Consider the following 24,406-nt stretch of genomic DNA (forward strand, 5'->3'; position numbering starts at 1 on the left):
ACTTTGGGAAGGTGAAGAAAATGGGGTTGAAGTGCTATACTCGTGTCTGGGTGAAGCAAGAGTTATGGGGTGGTGGACCATGGGCCCGCAGGTAAGACGATATAACACAACTCCATGTAAAAATAGGCGGAGAAGGTACTGCTAAGCGTTCGTTGCTAAGCCCTCTAACAAGTTAGCTATCCATATTTCCGCCTGGCGTGCATCCCATGTTAAGCGCATGCCATGCGATCCCTAGTATTTGATTAATTTACAAACCGTAGTTAGTGATGAATAAGATGGTTGTGTGGATGTAACCACTGAAGGGCGTTGAGGCGGATAGAGGGAGGACTTGTAATACTACTGCAAACTTCAGCTTGGTCCTATATTAGGCAGTATAGGAAAAATAGCCACAAAAATTCGGATGACTGCTCTTGGAAATCGAAATGGTGGAAAAAGTGGCTTAATTTGTTATAAGGACTATATGGGGGAGACGGGACACAGTAAAGTCCTTTTCTGTCCCCCAAATAAGAGCACTAGGAAGGGATGCTAAGAAGACGAAGGGAGTGACTCACCATAAAAATCATATTTGTGGTGGGGATGTTTTTGTCTTTGAACTAGTGACAGTAATAGGCAGCCTAACAGAACTTTTTCACTTTTGTAATATCTTCTCCTTAAGGGTATAGTGTCTTTGTTTTTTTCCAGTTGTGGATAACTGCTAATATTTAAAATGAGCATAAGTCAACCTATAATTTGCACCATTATGATTCATAACAGTATTTAAATATGTAATGTTTGGAGAATCTGCTGTGTGAAACTCTTTTGATGTAATTATTGGATTAAAGCCTCTGCTACACATATGAAAATTTATTTTGATTTGTTTTTTTTTAATCCTGTCTTTATTACTTTATAGATAAATTAAAGTGGTGAACATTATTCCTTTCATTTTCCCCAAAATAACTCTGTAAGGTGGTTGGGCTTAGAAAAGGTTATTTGGACCATTTCAATCAAGATTTAGGATTGGCTGTAGTAATGAGATAGCATTGATCACACTTGCCAATAACCTCTCGTGGGCTCAGAATGGAGTAGCATATCCATCCTGCTGTTCTTGATGTTTCAGTGACTTTTGATACTATCAGTTGTGGTATCCTTCTGGGAGTGGAAGGCATGATGTTGTGGTTCCCTTTTGTTGGACAATATTGGTACTTTGAAGTGGGATTGAGCCTGAAGCCAATGCTTTGTTAGGTGCTTACAAATAATATTGACAATTGAGTATTTAAGCAATAAATTTGCAAATTGCTCAACCAAAAGAAATAGTTTTTGTTCTAAATGAGTAGTGAAAAATTCTAGTTTCTGAAGGTTTCTTCTGAAGAGTACTGCAAGATAGTAGAACTTTTTATTTACTAGTACTAGTACTAGTTACTATTCCCCCCACAAATGAATCATCCTTGAGTCACCTTGCACCAAAGTATGCTTAATGTTGAATAACAGATAGGTTATAATTGTAACACACAATTAATTTTTCTAAGTTTCATTTTTAATTCTTTGTGCATGAGGTTTCACTGAAAATCATCCTGCATGTATCAGTTTTATATTACTGGACCCCTGATGCAGAATATAAGCAAAAATAATCTATTTACATAATAGGAAAAATAAGGTAGTAATAGGATACGAGATTATTTTTTATTCTGATAATGTTCTTGTACAATCATTGCCTGTACATCTAGAATGTACATTTTAATTTTGCATTACAGTTACAGTAGAAATGGAAGTTTGATTTTACATCTAATTGTCAGAAACTAGTAAACCTTTGCAAGTTGGAAACATTTCAAAATATTTTATGATTAAAGGCTTTTATTATTTTACTATTACTTATTTATTATATTTATTGATCCTCATCTTTCCACAGAATAACTTAATTTTATGATTAAAACATATTCTTTCAACAGGTCTATTCTGTTTACACAACCAAAAAATGGATTCAGAAGACCAGCACTGAAAACTGGCACTAAGCTACACAAAAGCAGTTTGACTCCTCCAGTTAAGGACTTGGATTTTCATGAATCTTCTCGTTCACTAAAGAAGCTAGTGAAACCTTTCTTCTTTACAATTGGGGTAATAAGTTGTTGATAATTCCATGTTGCTGCCAACAGTAGTTGGCAGCATTTCTGGTAAATGAATATTTGTGAACCATTTAGAAATATCTATAATCATGTAGTGCTGTGAACTACAAGGTCACCTAAGCTTCCTCAAGTTCTATTAATAGATAAAGAGCTTATGGTTAAATAGAAATCTTACAATGATATACTGTGTCATGTCTTTTTCCAATACCATGAACCAACTGCCATTTTCCTTTTTGGAAGAAATTTATGAAGCTTTAGATTTAGCAACTTATCTCCTTTAGCAGCAGTAACTTCACCAAACTTTTCCTGAATCATTGATAAATTGTGCACAAATTCATTGATATTTTTGTGCTTTTGTAAATGAACTACTTGATCATATCATGTAACAACATTTCAATTGGGCTAAAGTTAGGGCTGTGACTCATCCATTTTGAAATAAAAAAAAAATGTTTTCCTAAAAGCATTCTGTTGATGTTTACAATTGTTGTTATTTTATATAATACATTTCATTGCCAACCATTCAGTCTTGGGTTTTTGTATCTGATTGAATGGAACATGCTCCTTAGCCTACCTGTTATCACACCATTTTCCCAACGTGACTGATTAACATTGGCTCAATATGTTCAATAAAAATATGAAGTATACACCATTTGAAGTGTTGTTTTTAACCAGAGTTTATTAATGAAACTTACACAAAGTCTGAATACATTGTAAGTTACAGTCATACAGAATAACAACTGGTACAAATGGTTCATAAATTTTCTGTCACTACAGATTACAATTTGTATTAACAACACTGTGCAGCAAATAATATGCTGCAGAATTTCTACAGAAGATAATGCTTGTTTTGACAGTCTACTGCAGCAATATGGACAATGTAGGCACATTTTCAGAGTATATAAATGTGAAAGTCACAGGGTTGTACTTTTAATCTAAAGCTTCCCAGAGGCAATTCTTTGAATTCAAAGTTCATGGATTCTCTTAATCATCGATAGCAGATGTTACAAAGCAATTTGTAGCTTAATTGGAATATTCCCATTGTATCATTAGTATGTCTACTGTTGTCTACATCTTAATGAATTATGTTTGTCTGGAATTTTGATTAAACCATTCCTAACATCATTTAGTTTTCAGGCTGTGCTTTTGGAACAGCTGCTATTTGGCAATATGAACATCTCAGAACCAAGTTCCAAAACTATTTTGAAAATGCTCAAGCAGACTGGCTGGATAGAATACAACCACAGAAAGGACTCCACTTCAGAAAGCAGGTAGAAACATTTTACTCTGTATTCTAATAGTTTCTTCTGTATTACAGAGTTATGATTCAACATATTTCATCAAGATAAATAATTCCCCAGCCAAAATAGCTATAGATTATCATAGGTAGTCTAATATATCTGAATAAAGTTGGCTTTAGAAAAGCTAAAATAGAATATTGCTATTAATGTTATTAAGAATGCATTCATTATTTCAAGTACTCTTTTAATTTTTCCTCTTGTACAATAATATTCAGGAAATGTTAAGTGAATTAATATATCTTAAGAGTCAACATGAAGAAAAGATATAAAGTAGTTAATATTATGATTGTTGCACCTGTTTGCTTGCATTCAGTGATGAAAAGAATTGTATTTTAAAGGGCTAGAATTAGTTTAGTCATCAGATATGACAGCAATATTTTTGTAAAGTAATACAGTTTTATTTTATACTAATTTTAGGTTCTCCATTACAATTTCTGTTGTAGTTAACAAATCACAAAAATAAATACGAGGTAGATTGAGAAAAAAGCCCGCAGGAAGAAAGTAGGTGAAAATGACTTTTGTTATGTCTGGTGACCTAGAGATTTCCTCTATTATTTTTTCATATCTCATTTGGCTGTCCTATTGCCTATTTTCTGTTGCTTTGTTTCTTGTTTGATACTTCATGTTTCATGCTCAGCCAACCATATTCACAAAAAATGGTCACTTTGCAAACCATGATTCATTTGGATACATCTCTACATATGTGCAAGGGCAAATACACACCATTTTAAATTTGTTACATGAATTATTACGTAACAAAATTATATACTTCATTGGTATTTCAACGTGTTTTAGTCCTTCTGGCTCATCCAGGATTTCTCCTTCAGTTAGGGGACTGACTTAGTTGAGGTAGTCTAGTATGTAAAGCTGAGGAAGAAACCTCCATTTACAAAATTCAGTGGATAAATATTCCTTGACCAAAAGTATTTCCAAAAGATTATTTATAGAGGTGAATGTTCCATCTGTTAATAAGACAGCATTATGAAAATTTGGTGCTGAATTGTGGGGCCAATTTACCCTTTTTTAGGCAAATCAGTATCCAAGAAGTAGTACATATTTTATTTATTTTTCATATTTCTGAACTGCCCATCTCTCGCAAACAGATATCCAACAAGAGTTATTTAGAAGTATATAGCTAAGGTTTATTTTCCCCCCCTTTTTTAAGTTTTGTAAAATAATGATGTGTTGGTAAATAAGCAAGTTCTCAATGTTGATTCTTGATTTTCTTTTATCCCATTAAAATAATATAGTTGATGAACTGATAATGTATCGGAATGTGAGAGTTTGTTACTTCAAGCAGATATTATTTTTTTAATAGCCTTATTAATAAGGAAGAATTGGCATAGATTTGTTTATTATTTTATACACCTATTGGAAAAAGATACATTGTGATAATTTTTGAAAGATGGTAGATTTTTAAAAATGAAATCATGTATTTGGGTATGTACTATGATAAGAGTTTATTTTGTTTAAAAGCTTAATTTCTTAAATATTTCTTTATTTGAAAAACTTCATTATGACAGAGATTAATTAAATTTTGTAATCCAGTTGATTAGGAGGTTATTAGATTGGGGAAGGCTGTTTTATTGAAGTATCAGAATAACAATATTGCTTGTTCTCTTTCAGATTAATCTTTGGTGGAACAGTCTTAGCAACGGGCAACGGGCTGTGTCAGGTTTGTGTTAGCTTACAAGTATTAGACATTCTCAGGAAGAGAAATGAGGCAAACAGGTACAGTATGTTACTGGATGGCTTTCATACCATGCTTACAAATTAATACACATAAGGCAGTCATGTCCAGTAAATATTTAGATTCCCCATGTAATTTACTCTGTTTTAATGATACAGTAGTTAGTATTAGATTGGCAGTTTTTAATGAGATATAACATTTTGTTCAACTCAGATTATTCCATCTATACAATTGATAATATTGGCCTGTTCCTCTTTCTTACTGTAGAAATACCATGATTTGGGCTAGTTCACACACTATGTCATTTTTTGTTATAATTATTTGATTTGCATAGAAAGTAGTATGTATTAGGATGTTGCAAGAAATTCATTTGATTTGTGTGTTGTGCTTTTAAAGTTGTAGCGACGTTTCGGCAGAATCTCATCTGCCATCATCAGGCTTGTGTACTGTGTGATGATGATGCCTGATGATGGCAAATGAGATTCTGCCGAAACGTCGCTACAACTTTAAAAGCACAAATATAATGACATGGGAAAATACCCGAACAGAGCTGAATACCATACATATAAATACCTGCGAAAACTTAAGAAAACATACACACACACACACACTCCATATTTATCCATAGGAAGACATGTCTTTCTTTCACCTATGATTTGCATCATTCTCTTCCTTTACATAAACAGAAAAATGTTCAGAAAGATGAGAAATCAAATGGCTGCAAAAGTCTGGTTACCTTTGAAAATTTCCCAAAAGATTAGTCATAATGGGTTAGTTACATAGGTTGCTTGTTTAATAAATGTAATCCTCTTTGTAAGGCCTAATCAGTACTTCATTCATCCAATTTTATTTTATTTTCAATGCAGTTTTTCCTCGTCTTGCTTTCATTCTGTTTCTACTGAAGAAGGAGGAGTTTTTATGGATATTTTTTTAACTATAAGAGATTTTATATAAATCTATTTTCTATTTTTCAGTCAATGTTTTAATTACTTGCTATTAATTCAATACATTTTTTATTTTTCTGCCCCCTTTTTCAGTGTGATTTCTGCACACAATATATATTCCATATCTGTATACAAGAATACCAAATGCACAGATTTTTTTTGACAGGTGGGAAAAATCTACATGATTGTGTTCAGTAGATTTGGCAATCCTAAAATGATAAATTGGAGAAGATAGGTATTGCACATGATTTTTTTTGTTTGAATTTCATATCTCTTTTTTTTGATATTTTAAAAGAATTTTCCTTTTGGATAAATATGGTATAAGTGAAATAAGCACAGCTGTTGTATATTTTAGGAAAGAGAATAGAGCTCACTAGACAACTCATGAGTTATTTCAGATATATTTCTTTACCTAAACAGAAACACAAAGTAGTGGGAGCAAACATTGTCTTTTCCTTGTAGGGTGGCGATCACGTGACTATTGCTGATTGCAGTGGTGCGTAACACTGAAGCAGCCACACATTTGCCAAATTTTAATCCCATACGAATCATGGGTCCTGGATTTTGGATGAATGAGTGAGCCCATTTGAAATAGTTAATTCAAAACTTCTTGCCCTGTGATGCACCCATTTCTAGATATGTAGTCTTTTCATTACCTCACTGTTTCTTCAATTGTTAGAAATAAAAGTAGAAATGTATGGAGATACCTTAGTATTTTCTGTATTATCTATTTACTTAAGTAGTTCTGTAAAACAATAACCACATGGGTATATGAATCCTTACTTGTTTATTGAGAGAAGGAATATGACAGCCTGATCTGGGGTGATTTCATATTTAAAATGATTTTTCGCATTATGTAATTACTGCATAATATAAAATAATTATGTTCTGACTTGTATTTGCAATAACTTTTGGCTTTGTAAACACTAAAAATTAAAGCATTTTCTTTTTTATTAGTAAATTTTTCTTTTATTCACAGGTATAATAGCTGCAAATGTATTTGTATTCTGCTTATGGCGAATACCTGCTTTGAGCCGGATAATGGTCACATATTTCACATCTAACCCAGCTTCTCGTGAGTATAATATAATGCATGTAAAATTATATAGCTTCTTGCTCCCTTGGATTTTTAATGTAGAATAATATTTGGCTTGAGTCACAGAAATAATCTTGTTTCCTTTTGTGTAAATAGCTTACAGTATGAGATAATTTATCTTCATAGTTTTATCATAAGTATCTTACATATTAAGTTTCTTTCTTATCCAATGTTACCACTCTAACGTGGACAATATAAGATAAATGATTTCTTGAAATAATTTACTTTTAAGTTAAAGATATTTATTTAAATTAAATGTCATATTAGTAAGATAAATTGCATGTATTTGATGTGCTCTTAACAAAATGTGAACACAAGCTTGATAGTAATCCCAGTTGTTGGGTTTAAAAAGTTCTTCATTTTTAAATGTTTTAGAATAGTTCCAATAAACCGTTATTTCCAACTTTTCTGCTGAGGTTGATATTTGTTGATTTGCTTCCTTTATTCATTTTAAAAGACCCACCTGAGTATAAATATTTTTAACTGTGTTATAGAGTCTTTTTTATAATCATTTGTCATCACAAATTGTTCATTCCATTTTTGCTATTATTTGTGGGTTTATGTTTCATTTTATATTTTTGAATGAATATTCAAAGAAAAAGTGTTTTAAAAAGATCCAGGCCCAATTCATTTTCCTATAATAAAGGGTTTTATGGCAGAAATTCAAAATGTCTAGGATGCAGGTAGTCAGGCCCCTTCTTTCTCTAAGCCATAATTCCAAATACATTTTTTTCTTTTTCAAGTAAAATAGGGATCCAACTTCTTTCAACTGAAAGTTACATTTTGTCTTTGAGTGCCATGTCATGAGTCACACACACAAAAGTAACGATTGGAGTTAGGATATAACTTAATTTATATAATTTAATTGAAAAGCGCTATATTTTAAAGACAAGTTAAAAACTATTAATAGAATACTTGTGCCTCACATCACTCTGGAGTAGCACAGCTGATGATGATCAGAATTATGGAATCCAGCATATCAAGACAATAAGAAATTGTATGGGGCCATCCTCTAATCAAGGGACATGGTGGCTCAGTGGCTAAGGCGCTGAGCTTGTTGATAGCTCGGCAGTTCAGCGGTTTGAATCCCCAAGTTCAGCGGTTTGAATGCTGTGTAATGGAGTGAGCTCCCAGTACTTGTCCTAGCTTCTGCCAACCTAGCAGTTCGAAAGCATGTAAATAGAAAAATAGGGATCACTTTGGTGGGAAGGTAACAGTGTTCCCTGCACCTTCGGCATTTAATCATGCCAGCTACATGACCAGGGAGTCATCTTCAGACAGTGCTGGCTCTTCAGCTTGGAAATGAGCACCACCCCCTAGAGCCTGAAATGACTAGCATGTATGTGCAAGTGCAACCTTTGTGCAACCTTTACCTTTACCCATCCTCTAATTATAAATTTGTATCTTAACATTTATTGAACAACTCTTACGGCAGCACCAAGATTTATGACAGTCATATTTGATGTTAGAGATTCAAGTTGAGAGTTTTTGATAAAGTACTAAATTGTCAACTTCTGTTGATGTTTTATTTGAGAATTTTCCCTAAAATAAATTACTAGGGGCAATTTTTGTTGCAGCTGCGTGCCTCTATTGTGAGGATGAAATAACAAAAGTGGTAAGAACCCATTAAGAATCTTCTAGGAAATGGAGGGGAACATTGCTAATACCTTAATAATATGTCATCTTGGAAATAGAGAAAAAGTATCATAGGATCTGTTCCAATACAAGATGATTGCATTGGTAAGATTCACTAGGCTGATGAGCAAGGACTAAAGAGATAACCGTTCTGAGATTCTGAGGCTCAAGGAAACTCACTCATAATTGGAGATGAGGAATCATGCTCCTATATTTCATTTTTTAGATTTTGCATTGTTTGAAGTTAAATAGCATGTAATTATTATTACCTTATGGGCAGATCAGTTAATTGTAATTACAATATGTTGCTCATTAAAATTCCACAAAACTTATAATTGGTCTTTTACAGCTTCTGGGAATAAATGTTAATGATCTGTATTCTGACTACAGTAATACACCAAATTTAGAATGCAGAGAAAATTCTTCTATCAATGCATTGTAGGAAGTATATTGTAACCAAATGTGTGTGCTACCTTATAGTAGGAGAATTGTTCTCTTGATGATGCTGGAGTCTAGTTTTGATCATCAGCATCTGTGCTACTAATTTTTTCAAAAATTTCTATAGCTGAATATTGAAAAGTGACTTATAGCAAGTCTGTTTTCTTTTACCCATTTTCTTAACAGTTCAACTTATCAATATCCAGAAATAAAATGCTTAAACTATCTAAACATTTTTTTTCTATCTTAATGTAGGAGTCTTGTGCTTTCCCATGTTGCTATCCACCTTTAGTCATTTCTCATTTCTACATATGGTAGCCAACATGTATGTTTTATGGAGCTTCTCTACCAGCATAGTTTCTATTCTGGGACGTGAGCAATTCATGGCAGTATACCTATCTGCAGGTAATAAATTTCAAAATTCTATCTTTGTTGTGTGTTTTTTAATTGTTTATGTATTTTTATACTTGCCTTTGAGTTGAGTTTGGGCACTGAATCAGTATTGAAAGTAATGCATTTAAATTTCAAACATTGGGCATAATTTGCCCATCATTTTTAAAAAGAAGTAATAATATACTTTGTTTACATAATGATAAGCCAAACATAATAGTTTACAAATTGCAGTGGCTGGTTTCAGAGAGTACACTACATAAAAAATCGGCAAGCCCACTTAATTTATCATAGTGTATGAACCTAGTAATTATTTACTTATCCATAGAAGATAAAAAAAACTGATTTTGGTTATCCTATTGATGTATGCTCATTGTGTTCTTTTTCATACTTTATTTTGTTCTATTATTTTGTTATGTTTGCACTCCTTTTGCTTTCTTCCTTTTTGATCATTGTAAGCCACCTAGAATAGCTCCACAATGAAATAGGCAGCAAATAAATTTAACAGATAACAAATAAATGTCTTGTTGAACATTTGAGATGGAATATAAAGTAAAAATATTTTTTTATTATTATGGTTTTCAGTGAATTTATGTTTCTATTAAAAAAATCTTTCTAGGGGTTGTTTCCACATTTGTCAGTTATGTCTGTAAAATGGCCACTGGGAAGTTTGGACCGTCACTTGGAGCTGTAAGTGCTATTAAATATCTATAAAATAGATGGTTTTTAGGTACATTTTGGTGCCTACTATATTTTGCTTTAACAGAACTTAAGATGTCTTTTTAAAAAGCTACAATGAAGTCTAGAATAATATTCTAATATGTTGAGATTTTTCTATAAACTGCAGTCTACCAAGAAGTAGGATTATTTTAGGTTAAATATTTTGTGTCTTAGTTGAGCTACTTGATTAAAAAAAGTACCCATTTTAATTTTTGTGATAATCTTGTAATAATCTTGCTTATTTTTGAATTTATTTGCAATTGTAACTAATTTTGTTTAATGTTACAGCTATCTGTTTGCTCCTCTCTATTAATTGTCTGGTTGGGGGCAGAGGGTAAACATTTTCAAATCAGTCCTGATTCCTGGGTGCTGCCTGGATGAGTCTATGTAGTTTTCTTGGAAAGACTTTGAAAGTTGTTTGCCATTCTTTTCTTCCTAGGGCTGACTCCAATGGTGTCATGACTAAGGCAGAACTGAAACTCACAGTCTTCCAGTGTCTTTAACCACCACATCAATCTCACTCACTGTTTGAGTTTAGTTCCTCTGAATTAGCTGGACTGGTTCCAATAAAACAGCTAATTTTTAATTGTGGTTTTCTAGGGTAATCTAAAGAAAACCTTGATCCATAGGCAGAAAAAACTGATATTCATGTCACAGGAACATGTCACAGACAAAATTATTTTAAAGTAGCTCTTAGTATGTGGGGTGTCTACAACTAAAACCCTTAAGCATCTTTCCCCTGTATTTGACTTTTGAAAAAAAATGAAAAAGAATTTTTATGCAATTGCATTTTGGTACAAAAAATAGTCACAACTTTTAAGACTGAGCATGTTAATTTATGTCCTGTTTTCATGTGATTTTAGTCAGGGGCTATAATGGCTGTCCTTGGAGCAGTGTGTACAAAGATACCAGAAGCCAAGCTAGCTATAATATTTCTTCCAATGTTCACATTTACTGCTGGAAATGTAAGTAGCTTTGAATAATTGTTCAGAAAATTTCTTTTACCTGTTGTCATGTATACCTGAGGAATTTTCTGTGCTTTGTTGCATTTCAAAATTAGATACAACTTGAAAGTTTTATTTGTCTAGATGACTGACAATATGGAGCAGTGAGGCAGTGAGTTTATTCCGTGAATGGAATTTTAAAGGCAAAACTATTGGATTCTTTGTGTAATCAAATAAATCAAATTCCAAAGGAATATTAAAAAAAGTGTTAAGATGCATATTGCTTTGAGAACCAGAAACCTACTACGTTATATAGGTTGTAGGTATAGTAGTGGTTGTAGATGTAGTGGAACAGCTGGTTTCCTTTTTCTTTATGCTACGCTTGATGACATTTCTACTTTGCATATTAGGAACAGAGGCTAAGCTGTTGAAAAAAGTATAATTTAGTATAATTTAGTACATTTGACTGTGCATTATACTGTTGACTGCATAACAGATGCTAATTTATGAGTATGGGATAAATGTTTCTGATACGTCGATAACGATAATAGATTTGCTACTTATTGCACTTTATCAATAAATCATTTATTCATTTCTAGGCTTTAAAAGCTATTATTGCATTGGACAGTGTAGGACTAATTTTGGGTTGGAGGTTTTTTGACCATGCATCGCATCTTGGAGGAGTTCTGTTTGGCATGTAAGTATGTTATGATAATTATGACATATCACTGTATTTTCCTTGTGTTCAAAAAGATCCTGTGAATTGTCATTTTCTTGGGTCTGACTTTACTGTTAAGAATTATTTTTACCATGAATTACCTTTATGCATAAGCAGTTCTTTTCTCTCTAATGTGTTTTGTGAAATTTTTCTTTTGTTTCTTTCTTTCAAGATGGTATGTAATGTATGGGAATAAGCTAATATGGAATAATAGAGAACCAGTGGTGAAAGCATGGCATACAGTGAAGACATGGAGGCCAAATAAATGAAGCGGACTCTCAGCTGCTACATTTCAGAATATATTTGCGCTGAAATGTGCACGTGTATTGCAGACAAGATAGTGTATTGATTAAATCATAATTACATACTAATACTAAGACTTTAAATTCTAGCCCCACAATGAAAATAAATACGCTTGGTAAATAAAATTGTATATTTGAAACAAAGATTTGTACCTTATTACTGAGTAAGGGTGTATCCTTTTTTGAGGTATCTCGGATCAATTGTCTAATCATTTTTAAATAAAGGTAGGACAATAGTTCCTAAGCAACAATCCCAATGTCACTTTTAGAGAAAATTTTTCATTCTTCAACTACCTGTGTTTAATGTGAACAGACACATACAGAAGGTGTTCTCAGACATTATACCTTTGTATCTCCCTTGTAGCCACTGCATAATGAACAGATAGCAGCTGTGGTCAGGAGGGCTTTTGCAGATTCATCCTGTATACCAATGGTACTCTTTCCCTGACTGGGGGCGGGGGGCTTTAAATAATCATTCATGACAAAGTCGCTTCATAACTGGATTATTGTGATTTGCTCTACCTGGACTTGCTCTTGAGGACTATCCAGAAGCTATAACTCTTTCGGAATGCAGTGGTGCAAGCCGTAGTGGGCACTTCTCGTTATGTCCTTGTGTTGCACCTGAGCAAGCTGCATGAGTTGCTGCTTGGTTTCTGAGGTGCAGTTCAAGGTACCTGTTATCACTTCTAAAGCCCTTCATGGCACAGGGTGTGTTATCTATGTGCCATCTATCTCCATTTCTATCTGCTTGGCATATTCAAACAAAGATAATGCAGTCCAGCTCTTCTCAATTAAACATTGTCATCTTGTGGGACCAAGGAAGCATGCCTGCTTTGTCACAGCTCTTGCCCCTGCAATAGGGCTCATATACGTACACATGCACAATATATATGGGGCACCCACTTTCCTGAGAATAGTATGTCTGTTCTAAATTATTCTGTGAAAAAATTCATGCCTAAAAGAAAGACCAAAGCACTTGGAGATAGAAGCCAGAAAGTATACTGTATTGGAATATACTTGCAGTGTTCATTGGACTCCTTGCCAACATACGTTTTGTCAATTATATTTGAAACAAAGATAAAGCAGCTAATACAATTAGATTGTGAGCTTTCTCCTGAAATGCTTTGATAAACAATTGACCTCATTGTTATATTTTATGCTTGCAATATCACTCTTAATACTATCAACCTGTGCTATAAACAGCAATGTTTACATTATGATGTCTTGTTACACAATTACATTCCTCTGCCCTAGAAGGACAGCTGTCTGTTAACTAACTCTTGTCCAGGGTTGCAGTATTGGTACTAGGTAGTACAAATACATTGCTATCTCTAAGCCAGAGGTGCCAAACTTGCGATGTCATGTTGTCACATCACATATCGCGACTTTTTTCTCTTTTGCTAAATCGGGTGGGCATGGCCAGTGTGTGATGCATCTGGTCTGCGAGTTTGACACCCCCTGCTCTAAGATAAAGACATACCTATCAATGGGTACATATATTTCAACATATGTGGCTGACATCCAGTTATACTACTACATTCCCCCATTCCTTTCCTCCCTCTTGAGGTGGAATGGTATGGGTTTCGGTATGATAATATACAAGCCACCCAGGAATGATGATAACATATAGATCCTTTAGAACAATAGTTGTTACTAATAATACAATAATTACCCCACAGGAGGGTCTACAAGCAATGTAGATACAGAGGACCAGTGTTAATAAGTCAACTAACAGACTCGAATGTGAAATATCTTTTAACCCTTGTCCATATATTATTGTGGAAAAATTAAGAATTGACAATAATTAAGCAGGCTCCAAACTTGATTCTTGCATTGAGTCTAAATTCTGAACTTGCTCATTAATTATTGCTATATTAGTTTTCTTTTTTTTTTTGTATTCATTAATCCAAACAGACGTCAAGAAATTCACTAACTTAAATGGTTCTTGTGAAGTAAATTAATTCAAAGCCATTTTATTATCCATACTACAAGTGGATAATTCTACTTTTATTTGTATAGTATGCAAAGCATTGGTTAATATATGAAAGGCATGGGTCATGCACTTCCAGAAAAAAAGCTATCTGCTTTCTGATCTTTCCCAGATCTCTCAAGTCCTTCCTTCACCAGAATAGTTGTTAATGTGTTTCAGCTGATAACAGGCTATAACTGGTGTATTGACTGATTAACTTCCAGCTTGATTTCTATAATGTACAGGTATAGGATTGCCACTCTGCATCACTCAGAAACCAACTGGTACAAAATACTGCAGGTTAATCCTATAAAGACCATTTTCACCAGTTCTGAAATGTTTTACTTAAATACTGCTGGTAAAGGAAGAAGAATGCTGACCTCAGTGCATTAGGAGTGCTTGTATAATGCCTGCAATATCCAGCTGCTTTTGTGAACATTGCCACTTGCTTATTTTTCCTTTCCCCCTTTCATTCCTGATTAATCATCTAATACCCGAGTTTCTCTCTCCCCTATTTTAGATTGCAGGAGGCATGTATATAATAATTTTTCCATGGAATGCATGTAGATTGCAGGAGACATGTACTGTATAATAAATTCTTCATGGAACACATGTATAAGAATGAACTGGCAGGCTGCAGTGATTACAGCTAAATAGGGGTAAGGTGCTTCCTAAAGAGGTAGGATGATAGAGCAGAAAGACTTAGTGCGACTGGTGCCTATGTGTCACCCCTTAGTCTCCCCCTCCTATTATCTATCCCTCACCAATGCTGCATTAAGCTCCTTCTGTCACGCCGGGTGGGGAGGGGGTGGGGATGGGAATGAATGACTGAGCTATCATCACGTGTTTGCTAGCCTCCTAAAGAAAACCGATTGACCAAAGTGTGGTATGAGGGGGGAGCCTGATACCGAGAAGCGAGCTGGAAGTAACTCTCAGCCGGGGAGGCCACTTCGCGTGCTGCAGAACACCCCCCCCCCTCCGCTGAGGCGCCCCCACCCCACCCCCAGGTCCCGGTAATTATCCCTGCATCCTCGCGCGGTGCTGCCGCCATGGCTTGGCCCTGCATCAGCCGAGTGTGCTGCCTGGCGCGCTTCTGGAACCAGCTGGACAAGTCGGATCTGGCCGTGCCGCTCACCATCCACAATTACTCCGACATCGAAGAAGGGGCGGAAGCGGGCGGTGGGGGCAGCCCACAGCAGCCCCGGATCCCTCCCGGAGGCACCGCCAGCAGCCGGCCCCAAGCCCCTCCGCGGGCAGCCTCTGCCCTGCCGGTGTCCGCGTCCGCCCCCTCGTTGCGGGACAGCCTGGTGGTTGTCAAGAGGCCGTCGAAAAAAAGCAGGGGCAGGCACCGGAAGGAGCCCTTCGCCGCAGAGACTCAGTACCAGCAGGATTTCCGAGCGTGGCCGCTGCAGAAGAGAGACACCCTGCCCTGGCTTGGGGTGTGCCGGAAAGCTGAACCCACGCGGGCGCCCCCGGCCGCGGGCGCCCCTGCCGCTTCTCCCCACGCTGACATCCTGGCAGGGTCTCGCGTGTACGTGCTGCCGGCGGCAAGGCAGGAGGTAAGCAAGAAGGACGTTGGCTCCAGACAGGTGTGGCCTTCCTCCTCGCCTCCGGGTATCGCCAGGACTTCTTACAGGTAACTCCTTCCATTTTTTCTCCCCAGGCTGCAGGCTTGACTTCACGGCACAGCATTGCTCCAATTCTTCGGGTCCCAACAGATATTGTGTGTGTGTGTGTGTGTGTGTGTGCGTGCGCAAAACCAACTGCTTGTGAATCTGCTCAAGTCTTTCAAGGCAGGCAAACTCGGGACATGAGAACCACTAGAATTCTGGAGAGAACTTTATTGGTAGTAAGGTAATATAACAAACTTGAAAGCCTGCCAAAGCAATTATCCAGCTCTTCCCTAGCAGAATTCAGGCAGAGTCACTTTCTCATGTTTTCCCTGTCTCTTCACTGGGGAATCTTTCCCCAATGGCTTTGCTTCTTTCGTGCTAGTTGTGCTCCCTCCCTCACGTTCCCAGGTTAGTTAGACATTTTATCACAAATGTATACTGAGGATGTAGTTATTTAGATTAATGTCCTGTCCTTTCTCCAAGAGCTCATGTGGGTTCATTATCATGATGGAAGGTCAGTTCAGTACATCATTTTTGCTTTCTTGATACTGCAATAAGTAATTGGCACTATGGAATATACTTTCAGTGGATCATGTATTGTATTTAGTCTTTTATGTTACATGTATTTACATTCTAACTAATATTTTATTAAATCTATGATATTTATATCCTGGCTTTTCTCAGAAAGCTTAAAATAATGCACGGAATCTTCTCTCCTAAACATACTAGTTTTACAGTGAACATGGACAATATATTAGATTTAATATAGAAATGATTAGGCTGAAGTCACACACCGACTTTCATAGCTAAGTTGGAACCTGAACCACTCCTGGTCCAACTTATTTAATACATCAGCAGCATTTAACCATTCTTTGCTGTGACAATAGACCTGGTTAATATTTGGATCTGAGATTACTAGAAGAGTTCAGGCTTATGTGGGGAAAAAAATCCTGAGTAGAGGCAATGGCGTGCCCCTTTCCCACTATAATCAAGAAAACATGGCTCTATCTGTATATTGTCACCTCAGGTTAAATTTGATTGCAGTGAACTTGTTGCCTTTGCTTGAAAAACAAGATCCATTAGGCATCCAGTGTATTTATACACAGCAACATTTGTGTCCAAATAATGACCAATACTTTCTTACACACAAATGCTTATTAAATAATAATATATGAAATAGCTCAGGAATCAAGGGCTGAGCGCATTCATCAAAATGATGAAATGTGAATAACAGTATCAGGACACAAGCTCCACATCTTACATACTGCTATATGATGTTACAGTGTAAGCACAAAAAGGTCAGAATTTGAATTGTGCACATATCAACATTTGTGCCCACTGTGAATGTCCATGAAAGTCATCATAATCTGATGGAATGTAATTTCCAGAGTTCAACCACTGATATACATACAGGTTTCAGAGAAGGCAGTCTTACAGTTGCTATATGCTCTCCTAAGCACCGTCTAATCCTTTCAGCATTTTCCTTCAAAAAACACCTTAAATGTTACTCACAAATCAACCTTATATAATTGAAATATACATACATATTCAATGTTAGTGAAATATTTTTGTAACTTTCTGTATATGATGGGAAAGCAGATTTAGTTTGCCTTTTCTTTTTCAAAGCAGCAGTATCCAGTTAACTTCCATTTTGCAAATTAATTTTAGACATGAATATCACCCATGGTCTGCGGGAAAACGATCCAGGCCTACAAAGACAACGCACGGGTTCATTATTCCAGAAGATCACTTTGTGCAAGAATCTAGCTACAAGTCAGACTTTAAGGTAAAGCTTTTGGGATGCAGAGATTTGCTAAAGTTTGACCAGTAGAAAACAGACCATTTTAAAAAATGGCAAGTTTAGAAAGAAATGCTTCAAAGCATTAAATATTAATAGAAATTAATACATTTAATTTATATATATTAATAAATAGTAGTAGAAATTTGGAAATCAATAGAAATAGAAGTCAGGAAAGGTGCCTTGATTTAGCAGAAGTAGTCCTAGGGACACGGTCCATTTACATTGAATTGAATCCCAATTTAAGCAATATTAATTTCTGGGTCCTCTTGTTTTAAACATAACCTCATTTGGAGCCACTTGTTGATTCATGGAATTTAGCTCAGTGACCTCATCTCTTGAAACCAAACATCCACCAAAAGGGAGGCTGGTATACTGGTGAAAATTGTTAACCTGATATAATAGGGACCCTGCCAATTTTTCACTAAGGACAGTAGAAGTCTGGGACATCCATCTCATGTGGCCCAGCTAAAACTACTGTATACCACTGCAGAATTTCACATTTGATTGACCCATTAAGGATGAATGTTCTTAAGAATTTTTTAAGGATGCTGGAGAATAAATGAAGTAAAGTGAGAGCTGTAAGAAGGTCTAGAGAACTTATTTCCAGATAGTATCATTGGGCAGTTAACAAATGGAAAATAAGGATACAAGACAGATTTCCATACATATGGTATCCCAAACACACTTATTTGCGTAGTAAATAAGTGAAATTTAAATAAATGTACATGGCTTTAAAATTATGATCATTTAAAAAAATTATACCACCAAAAATGTATACTATAATCTGATGTATAGAACATTAAATAGCTCTGATAAGAACATAGAAGGTTTGTTTTCTAAATTAGTATTAATGTAAAATTAGTATAACTTTCTTATATTTGTTGAAATTCATTTCCTCATTGTCTTATATTATATCAATTATAATCCATTAATAATGGCCATGCTCACACTTAATATTTTGTGAAGACTTCTTATTCAGTTTTTCAAAACATAACAGTGATGAAAAGTGTGCATGCATATTAATCCAAAATGACTGAATTAGTTCATAATTCAGCATATTGTCCCTATGTATCTATAAGTCATCATTTTGTGCCTTGGTATTACATGTGCATGAGGCTATTTGTACAGGCATTGAAGTATTTAATTTGGATTTTACCTCATACTGAAACTGTTAACCACAATATAAATACATGTTCATAAACAATAACTTAAATGTCATGTATATAAGGGCTTGAGATGTTATGTAAGTTTTTGTGTGTGGATATCTGGGGGGACAATTTGCTAGGTTTGAAGAAGCTTAAGTTATAGCCTATTTTAACTCCATTAATTTAAAAAAAAATCTTTCAAGGGGGAATCTGAATAAAATCTGCAATTTGAAACATGATAAGGGATTTTAAGGGATTATCTTCTCTCTCCAAACTCTGTTACTTGCATATGGGCATGACAGACTAGTCAAATTCCATTTAAATGCATTACTTATCTGGTGGCCAAATAGATCATCCTCATGCTGGCAAGCCATGTGCAGGAAATAATATTTTTAATTCCTTCAATAGGAGAAATGCTATCAAATAATGTAGGTCAGCTTTCCTCAACCAATCATTCTGTACGTTTATTATTGGGCTACAATATCCATAATTCCCCAGTATTACAACCAGTCCCCCATGTTTTTTCTTTTTCCTGTCTAGATTCCTGACACAAAGACGAAGTTTTCTTCAAATCCTTCTGCTGTTTTCCAGGCACCATCTCGCATTCTCAGTATATGAATCTGGATCATGACCATTTTCTGTTCAATCAGCTTAAGGTTGTGAAAATGAACAGCTATGCAACTTTGTAAATGCTGGTGAGATAAAAGTAAAGGATTATTAAAAGCAGACATAGTAATTATCAGAGTTCATTAATCTAAAATGAATATGTAAATCATAAATTTGAATTGAAGGTAGTCTAGCTTACTGGAAGATTGGACCTAGATTCACAGAAATATCTTCATTACCATTAGCTAGACTTGGTTCCCATTTGAAACACTGACTTTTAGCAAGCAAAAAAACACAATATTTTAAACAGTATTTTAAGCAGTATGCTGATTCTTAAGTAAAAAAATATACAGTATAAAATGCATCATTAATTTACATCTCCATTAATTCATGGTCATTTTAGTAAGGGGTTCCTAAAACAATTTGGGTAGATTTTGAATTTTATTACTTCTTTTCACTCATCTTTAAATGAGTCTCACACTTTTACAGATGATTTAATACCATGTTATTGAGAATCATTACATTACAAAGAATCCATAAATGTGAGTTTTATTTTATTTTAATTATAATTATTTTGTAAAAGTAATTAAAGCATCATAGGAATGAAAGTGCAGTTGAGTAGCTTTAATCACTTATATTATGCCCTTCAGCCACCTCCCAAGTTATTTAAACACAAACACCTACAGGGTTCCACTTTTTTCTTTTTTTCAGTTAATTTAATTATTTTATTTCAACTCCCAAAAACTCACAGGTTCACAGGTTAAAAACATGAAGAACAATGAAATAATACATGATAAAAAGAAAGAACAAAAGATAAAACAAACCCAACAACAACAAAGCAGACCCACATGACCCAGAATGGGACTTCAGTAACAAAGCCAGTTTTTCAAGGATCTCCAAAGCACCAGGGTGGAGGCCATCCAGATCTCTGGGGAAGGGAACCTCATTCCAGAGGGCAGGTGTACAGCAAAGAGGATGCGCTTGTAGAGTCCCAATAAATGGTATTGTTTACTTTAGTCAAAGAAACTGTGCATATAATATTCATTCTGAGTTACTTAATGTGGTTTCCATCTTCCCATGTTTATTACATAGCATTTAACTGTTGGAATTTAGCTCAAAGGTCATCTAGTCCTGCTAGATCATTTATGATATGTTTATATTGAAGCAAAGGTGAACCCATCACTTTATGAATCAGCCAATCCACTATCTGATAGATTACCCAGATCTGCATCTTTAATATATATGAAGTCTATGCTCCTGTCTCTTCTCAGTTGCCTGTTTTGTAAGCTAAACATAGATCCTTTCACTGTACCTCATTTAGGGCTTGATTTCCGGATCCCTAACCATCTTTGAAGCCTTCTTCAGATCTCACTCCAATTTGTCTTTCTCCTTTGTGCTGCCCAGAACTGGATGCAGTGCTCCAGGTGGGTCCGGACCAGGGAAGAGTAGAGGAAGCAACAATTGCTTCCAATCAAATGTTGGCTTTTTTGTGGTTCTGGAAGAAAAGGAAAAACTAGAGGCTTGATACTATTAGACCAATTATATACTTTCTTCAGAAACTTTTAATATCATATTTTGCTTCAAGAAGATTGCATGTCAATTTTTGGGGGGTGAAGGTGTTCCCTTTACTTATGGCTTTCTTATATCTTTGGTTAATTTTTTTCCCCAAGACTGTTTTCCCAAGTCCTGTTATTGGTCATGTGAGCCAAGGTACAAACTCTTTTATGGCTGTATGACCAACATGTAGCCCATCTGTCACATTCACATCAACACATTCCCAAATGAAAGTCTAATCTTTACTGTGAAGTTTAAAAAATGGGTATGACTAAGAAGTATTACAACCAAAATATTACTATTTCTTTTCTAAGCAAGAAAGCCCCCTAAATCATGCTATGAAGTTAAAGCTGGATGTTTTAAAAGTGAGGTTGCTTTATTTACTTACGCTCTGCCCATTATACAGAGCAGATTGTTTATATCAATATATGCCAAATAAGAAACACAGCTAAAAATCCAACACACAGCCAAGAGGATCACGGCCTCATCAATATTCCATGACTTACGTATTTAGAATTAACTGATCTTTAACAAGCATACTTTTTCCTGGAAGTGTTTTTTTCAATCTTGATAATGTTTTCCTGAAGGCTGATAATTCAATTATTAAATTCTGGAAAGAAAACTCCTTAAAGACAGTACAGAGGCAATTCACATTTTGGGACCTAGTAGCTATTCTAGGTTAAGTATTGGGTATTGCACTAGGCCACACATTAAAGCAATGGCCAAGGTAATTTATTTAATGTGTATGTAAATATTGTAAATAGGAAAAATATAATTTTCCAAAAGAAAAAAGAGTGCATGCTTAATTTGATTTTATTTAACATTTGTGGTTTTTGAGTATGCAAACTAGAACATGATTTGTCTTGAAAAAGCAAAATCACTGCTTATTGCTATGAAATTATGTGTTATATATGTTATAATTTAATTTTCAAAGAGAAATTTTACTTTTTCATTATTTTTGAAGAGCATTTTTGTACAGTATTATAATTTTTGCTTAGACATTTTAAATACACTAGTTTTTAATTCTCGTTCATTCCTAATATTGCATATAATTAAGACAGGGTTTAACATAAGCACCCCACCTTAATGCATTGTTTCATTTACTTTTGCAGAAGTTACAATAATAGTTTATTGTTCTGATTCCAGTATACTTTTGTAAGTTTTTGATGGGCATGTGACATTTCTGATTCAGGTTGGGCTTCTCATCTAGCCCAGTGATGTCCCATTTTTGGATATGCAGTACACAAGACCCTTGCGAATTTTATACTGAAAAATTCATATTTAACATTCCGTAATTTAAAATGTGGCAAATAACACGCGGCCAATTTTTCATATATAAACAGAAGTATAAGTACTGTATAATTTGGAGAAAATTTTCTGCAGCAAGTTGTTTTTTTCACGAAAATTTTCTTAATTGTAACCATTCAGCTAAGAAAAGTTATTTACATTATCAGAAAGGTCTTAAGGGTATGTATCTGGTGTGGTTTTTCATTCTTTGAATAAGAGGCTCTCTTGCCTTCCGCTAGTGCCATATCATAAACTGCTTTTGACAATATTTTATGTAGCAATAGTTTTTCCTTGACTAAAGGGCCTGCTGCTTGAGAAATGTTGTTTTAAAATCTCCTTGAGCATGTTCCCCACCCCCTTTGGAACAGTCACAATAATAAGATACTTGTCTAGAAGGTAAATGACAACATTGTTCCTTCAATAGTCACGAGAGGCCAGATTGCCAAATGAATCCAACATGCTGAAAGGATTAGGAGGAGTGGGTAGGTACCATTTGTAGAAACATGTTCCAAATTACAATCCTTGCATGTTGAATGTTTCTAGATGAAATTCCTATTTATTTTGCTTGACTGATCTAATTTTTTTGAACATTAATTGGTTTAATTATTTGTAAGCCTGACTTTTACTAAATGGAGAAAAGAAAATCACACTGCCTACTTGGTTACAGTTATTTTATTTCTTAAAGAAAAGATATGGCAGAACATGATATTTGTATTTTATGGGATTATATAATTTATTAAAATGTATTTTTGTCTACACATTCTTTCTGCTGTAGTTTTTGGTCTAATGGAAATCATTTGAATGTTCTTAATCTGTTGCCCTTTCCATTTTACAAAATAACTGATTTCTGGGAATTCTGTGAACTTTGCTCATTATGAACTTCCTGGGTGCTGTCTAATTATGGAACCCTCTTGTTTGAATTTAGACAAGCAGGTCCATGCAGGCAACAGTTTCTAATAATTAGTTATATTAGATTTTTGCTTTTTATGCAGTGTTTAGCAACAAACTCTTGCTGAGAAAACAGGGAGCATTGTTCTGTAGAATGCAATCTATATCCATTTTCAAAATAGGAAGCATAATAAAGTTTTGGCTTGATGATAAAATCAATTTAGGTGCAAAAAGGGACATAGAGGAATATAGGATACAAGTGAAATGAAATGAAAGAACAAATGGATCAACCTCTTATCACCAAGTTTTGTGCCTTTGTCACTCATTAGGAAGATAACTGGATAACTGGATATTCCAAGCAGGTAAGATAAATGCATTTTTTTTTATTTTGGGTTCTCTGGCTACGTCCAGTGACCATTTTTTTTGAAATTTTTAAAATGTAAGGAATAATACTGAAGGCAAACTCAACATATTCTTAGTATGGGGATATGGGTGCAGATTGGTTCAAGATGAATATTAGTAAGCATTTGTTGCTTACCTATACCTTCTTAATATGCCCAATATTTAATATTAATATTTAATATTTCCAGCATAAAAATAACATAAGTATTACTATATTGCTGCAGATTTTTTTAAAGAGCTATCAAAATGGTTAATAAAGACTTGAAATGTTGTTTGATAAAGGATATATCTCAGTCTCCTCACCACTTTTTATAGAAAACAATATGATCAAGTAATAGTAGGGGTGGGGAGTGGGGGGAAAGGAAACTTTGTGCTGGTGGTGAGAATCTGATGTCCAGAGGCCGACGAGCCACGTGCTGAAGACCAGATGGCTGGGGGGGAAGTGGGGCAATGGGTGATACTGGTGGCGGATGGACTGATACGCACAGGAGATTGCAGCATCGGAACACTTCCTGGGTGTTCTCTTGCCTGCGAAGGGGTGGGGGTGGGGGGACGGGTTTGCTAGGAAGACTGCGGGATTGCCCCACCTCCCCGCCAGCCATCTGGTCTTCAGCACATGGTCGGTCTCTGGATATCAGATTCCCACCACCCAGCACCAGTTCAGAGGTTCCTTCCCTCCCACCCCCTCGCAGGCTAGGGAACACCTGGGAAGGGCTTTGATGCCGCATGCTACCCTCCCTCCCCGCGTTTCAGTCCGTCTGCTGCCAGCATCACCTGTTGCAGACAGGGTGTGCTGTGGCCTACCAAAATTTCCTCACGGACCACCAGTGGGTTGTGGCCCACTTGTTGGTGAGCACTGTTCTAGTC

The 24,406-nt window shown here is 35.3% G+C and overlaps 2 protein-coding genes across 4 annotated transcripts; both read left to right on the top strand.

Moving 5' to 3' along the window:
* On the top strand, positions 1 to 12,418 carry PARL (presenilin associated rhomboid like). The gene is made up of 10 exons (XM_026701266.2): positions 1 to 91; positions 1,926 to 2,091; positions 3,227 to 3,367; positions 5,024 to 5,072; positions 7,011 to 7,106; positions 9,456 to 9,605; positions 10,210 to 10,280; positions 11,174 to 11,275; positions 11,854 to 11,951; positions 12,145 to 12,418. The coding sequence occupies exons 1-10, from the start codon at positions 21 to 23 to the stop codon at positions 12,239 to 12,241; spliced, it is 1,041 nt and encodes a 346-aa protein (XP_026557051.1). The 5' UTR covers positions 1 to 20; the 3' UTR covers positions 12,242 to 12,418.
* Positions 12,419 to 15,098: 2,680 nt separating this feature from the next.
* Positions 15,099 to 23,007, top strand: MAP6D1 (MAP6 domain containing 1). 3 transcript variants are annotated; one of them, XM_026701267.2, is made up of 4 exons: positions 15,167 to 15,879; positions 17,525 to 17,642; positions 19,343 to 19,458; positions 20,730 to 23,007. In XM_026701267.2, exons 1-3 carry the CDS (start codon positions 15,293 to 15,295, stop codon positions 19,418 to 19,420), a joined length of 783 nt encoding a protein of 260 aa, XP_026557052.1. In that variant the 5' UTR covers positions 15,167 to 15,292; the 3' UTR covers positions 19,421 to 19,458; positions 20,730 to 23,007. The 3 variants fall into 3 exon arrangements, 2 of the variants coding, with proteins under 2 accessions (XP_087789105.1, XP_026557052.1); XR_015743531.1 differs by having other exon boundaries at positions 15,168 to 15,879; positions 19,343 to 19,497; XM_087932979.1 differs by having other exon boundaries at positions 15,099 to 15,879; positions 19,343 to 23,007.
* The last annotated feature ends 1,399 nt before the right edge of the window (positions 23,008 to 24,406 follow it).

This window comes from Pseudonaja textilis, chromosome 4 (assembly GCF_049901715.1).
Source record: "Pseudonaja textilis isolate UNSWEBS1 chromosome 4, rPseTex1.2, whole genome shotgun sequence".
NCBI lineage: Eukaryota > Metazoa > Chordata > Lepidosauria > Squamata > Elapidae > Pseudonaja > Pseudonaja textilis.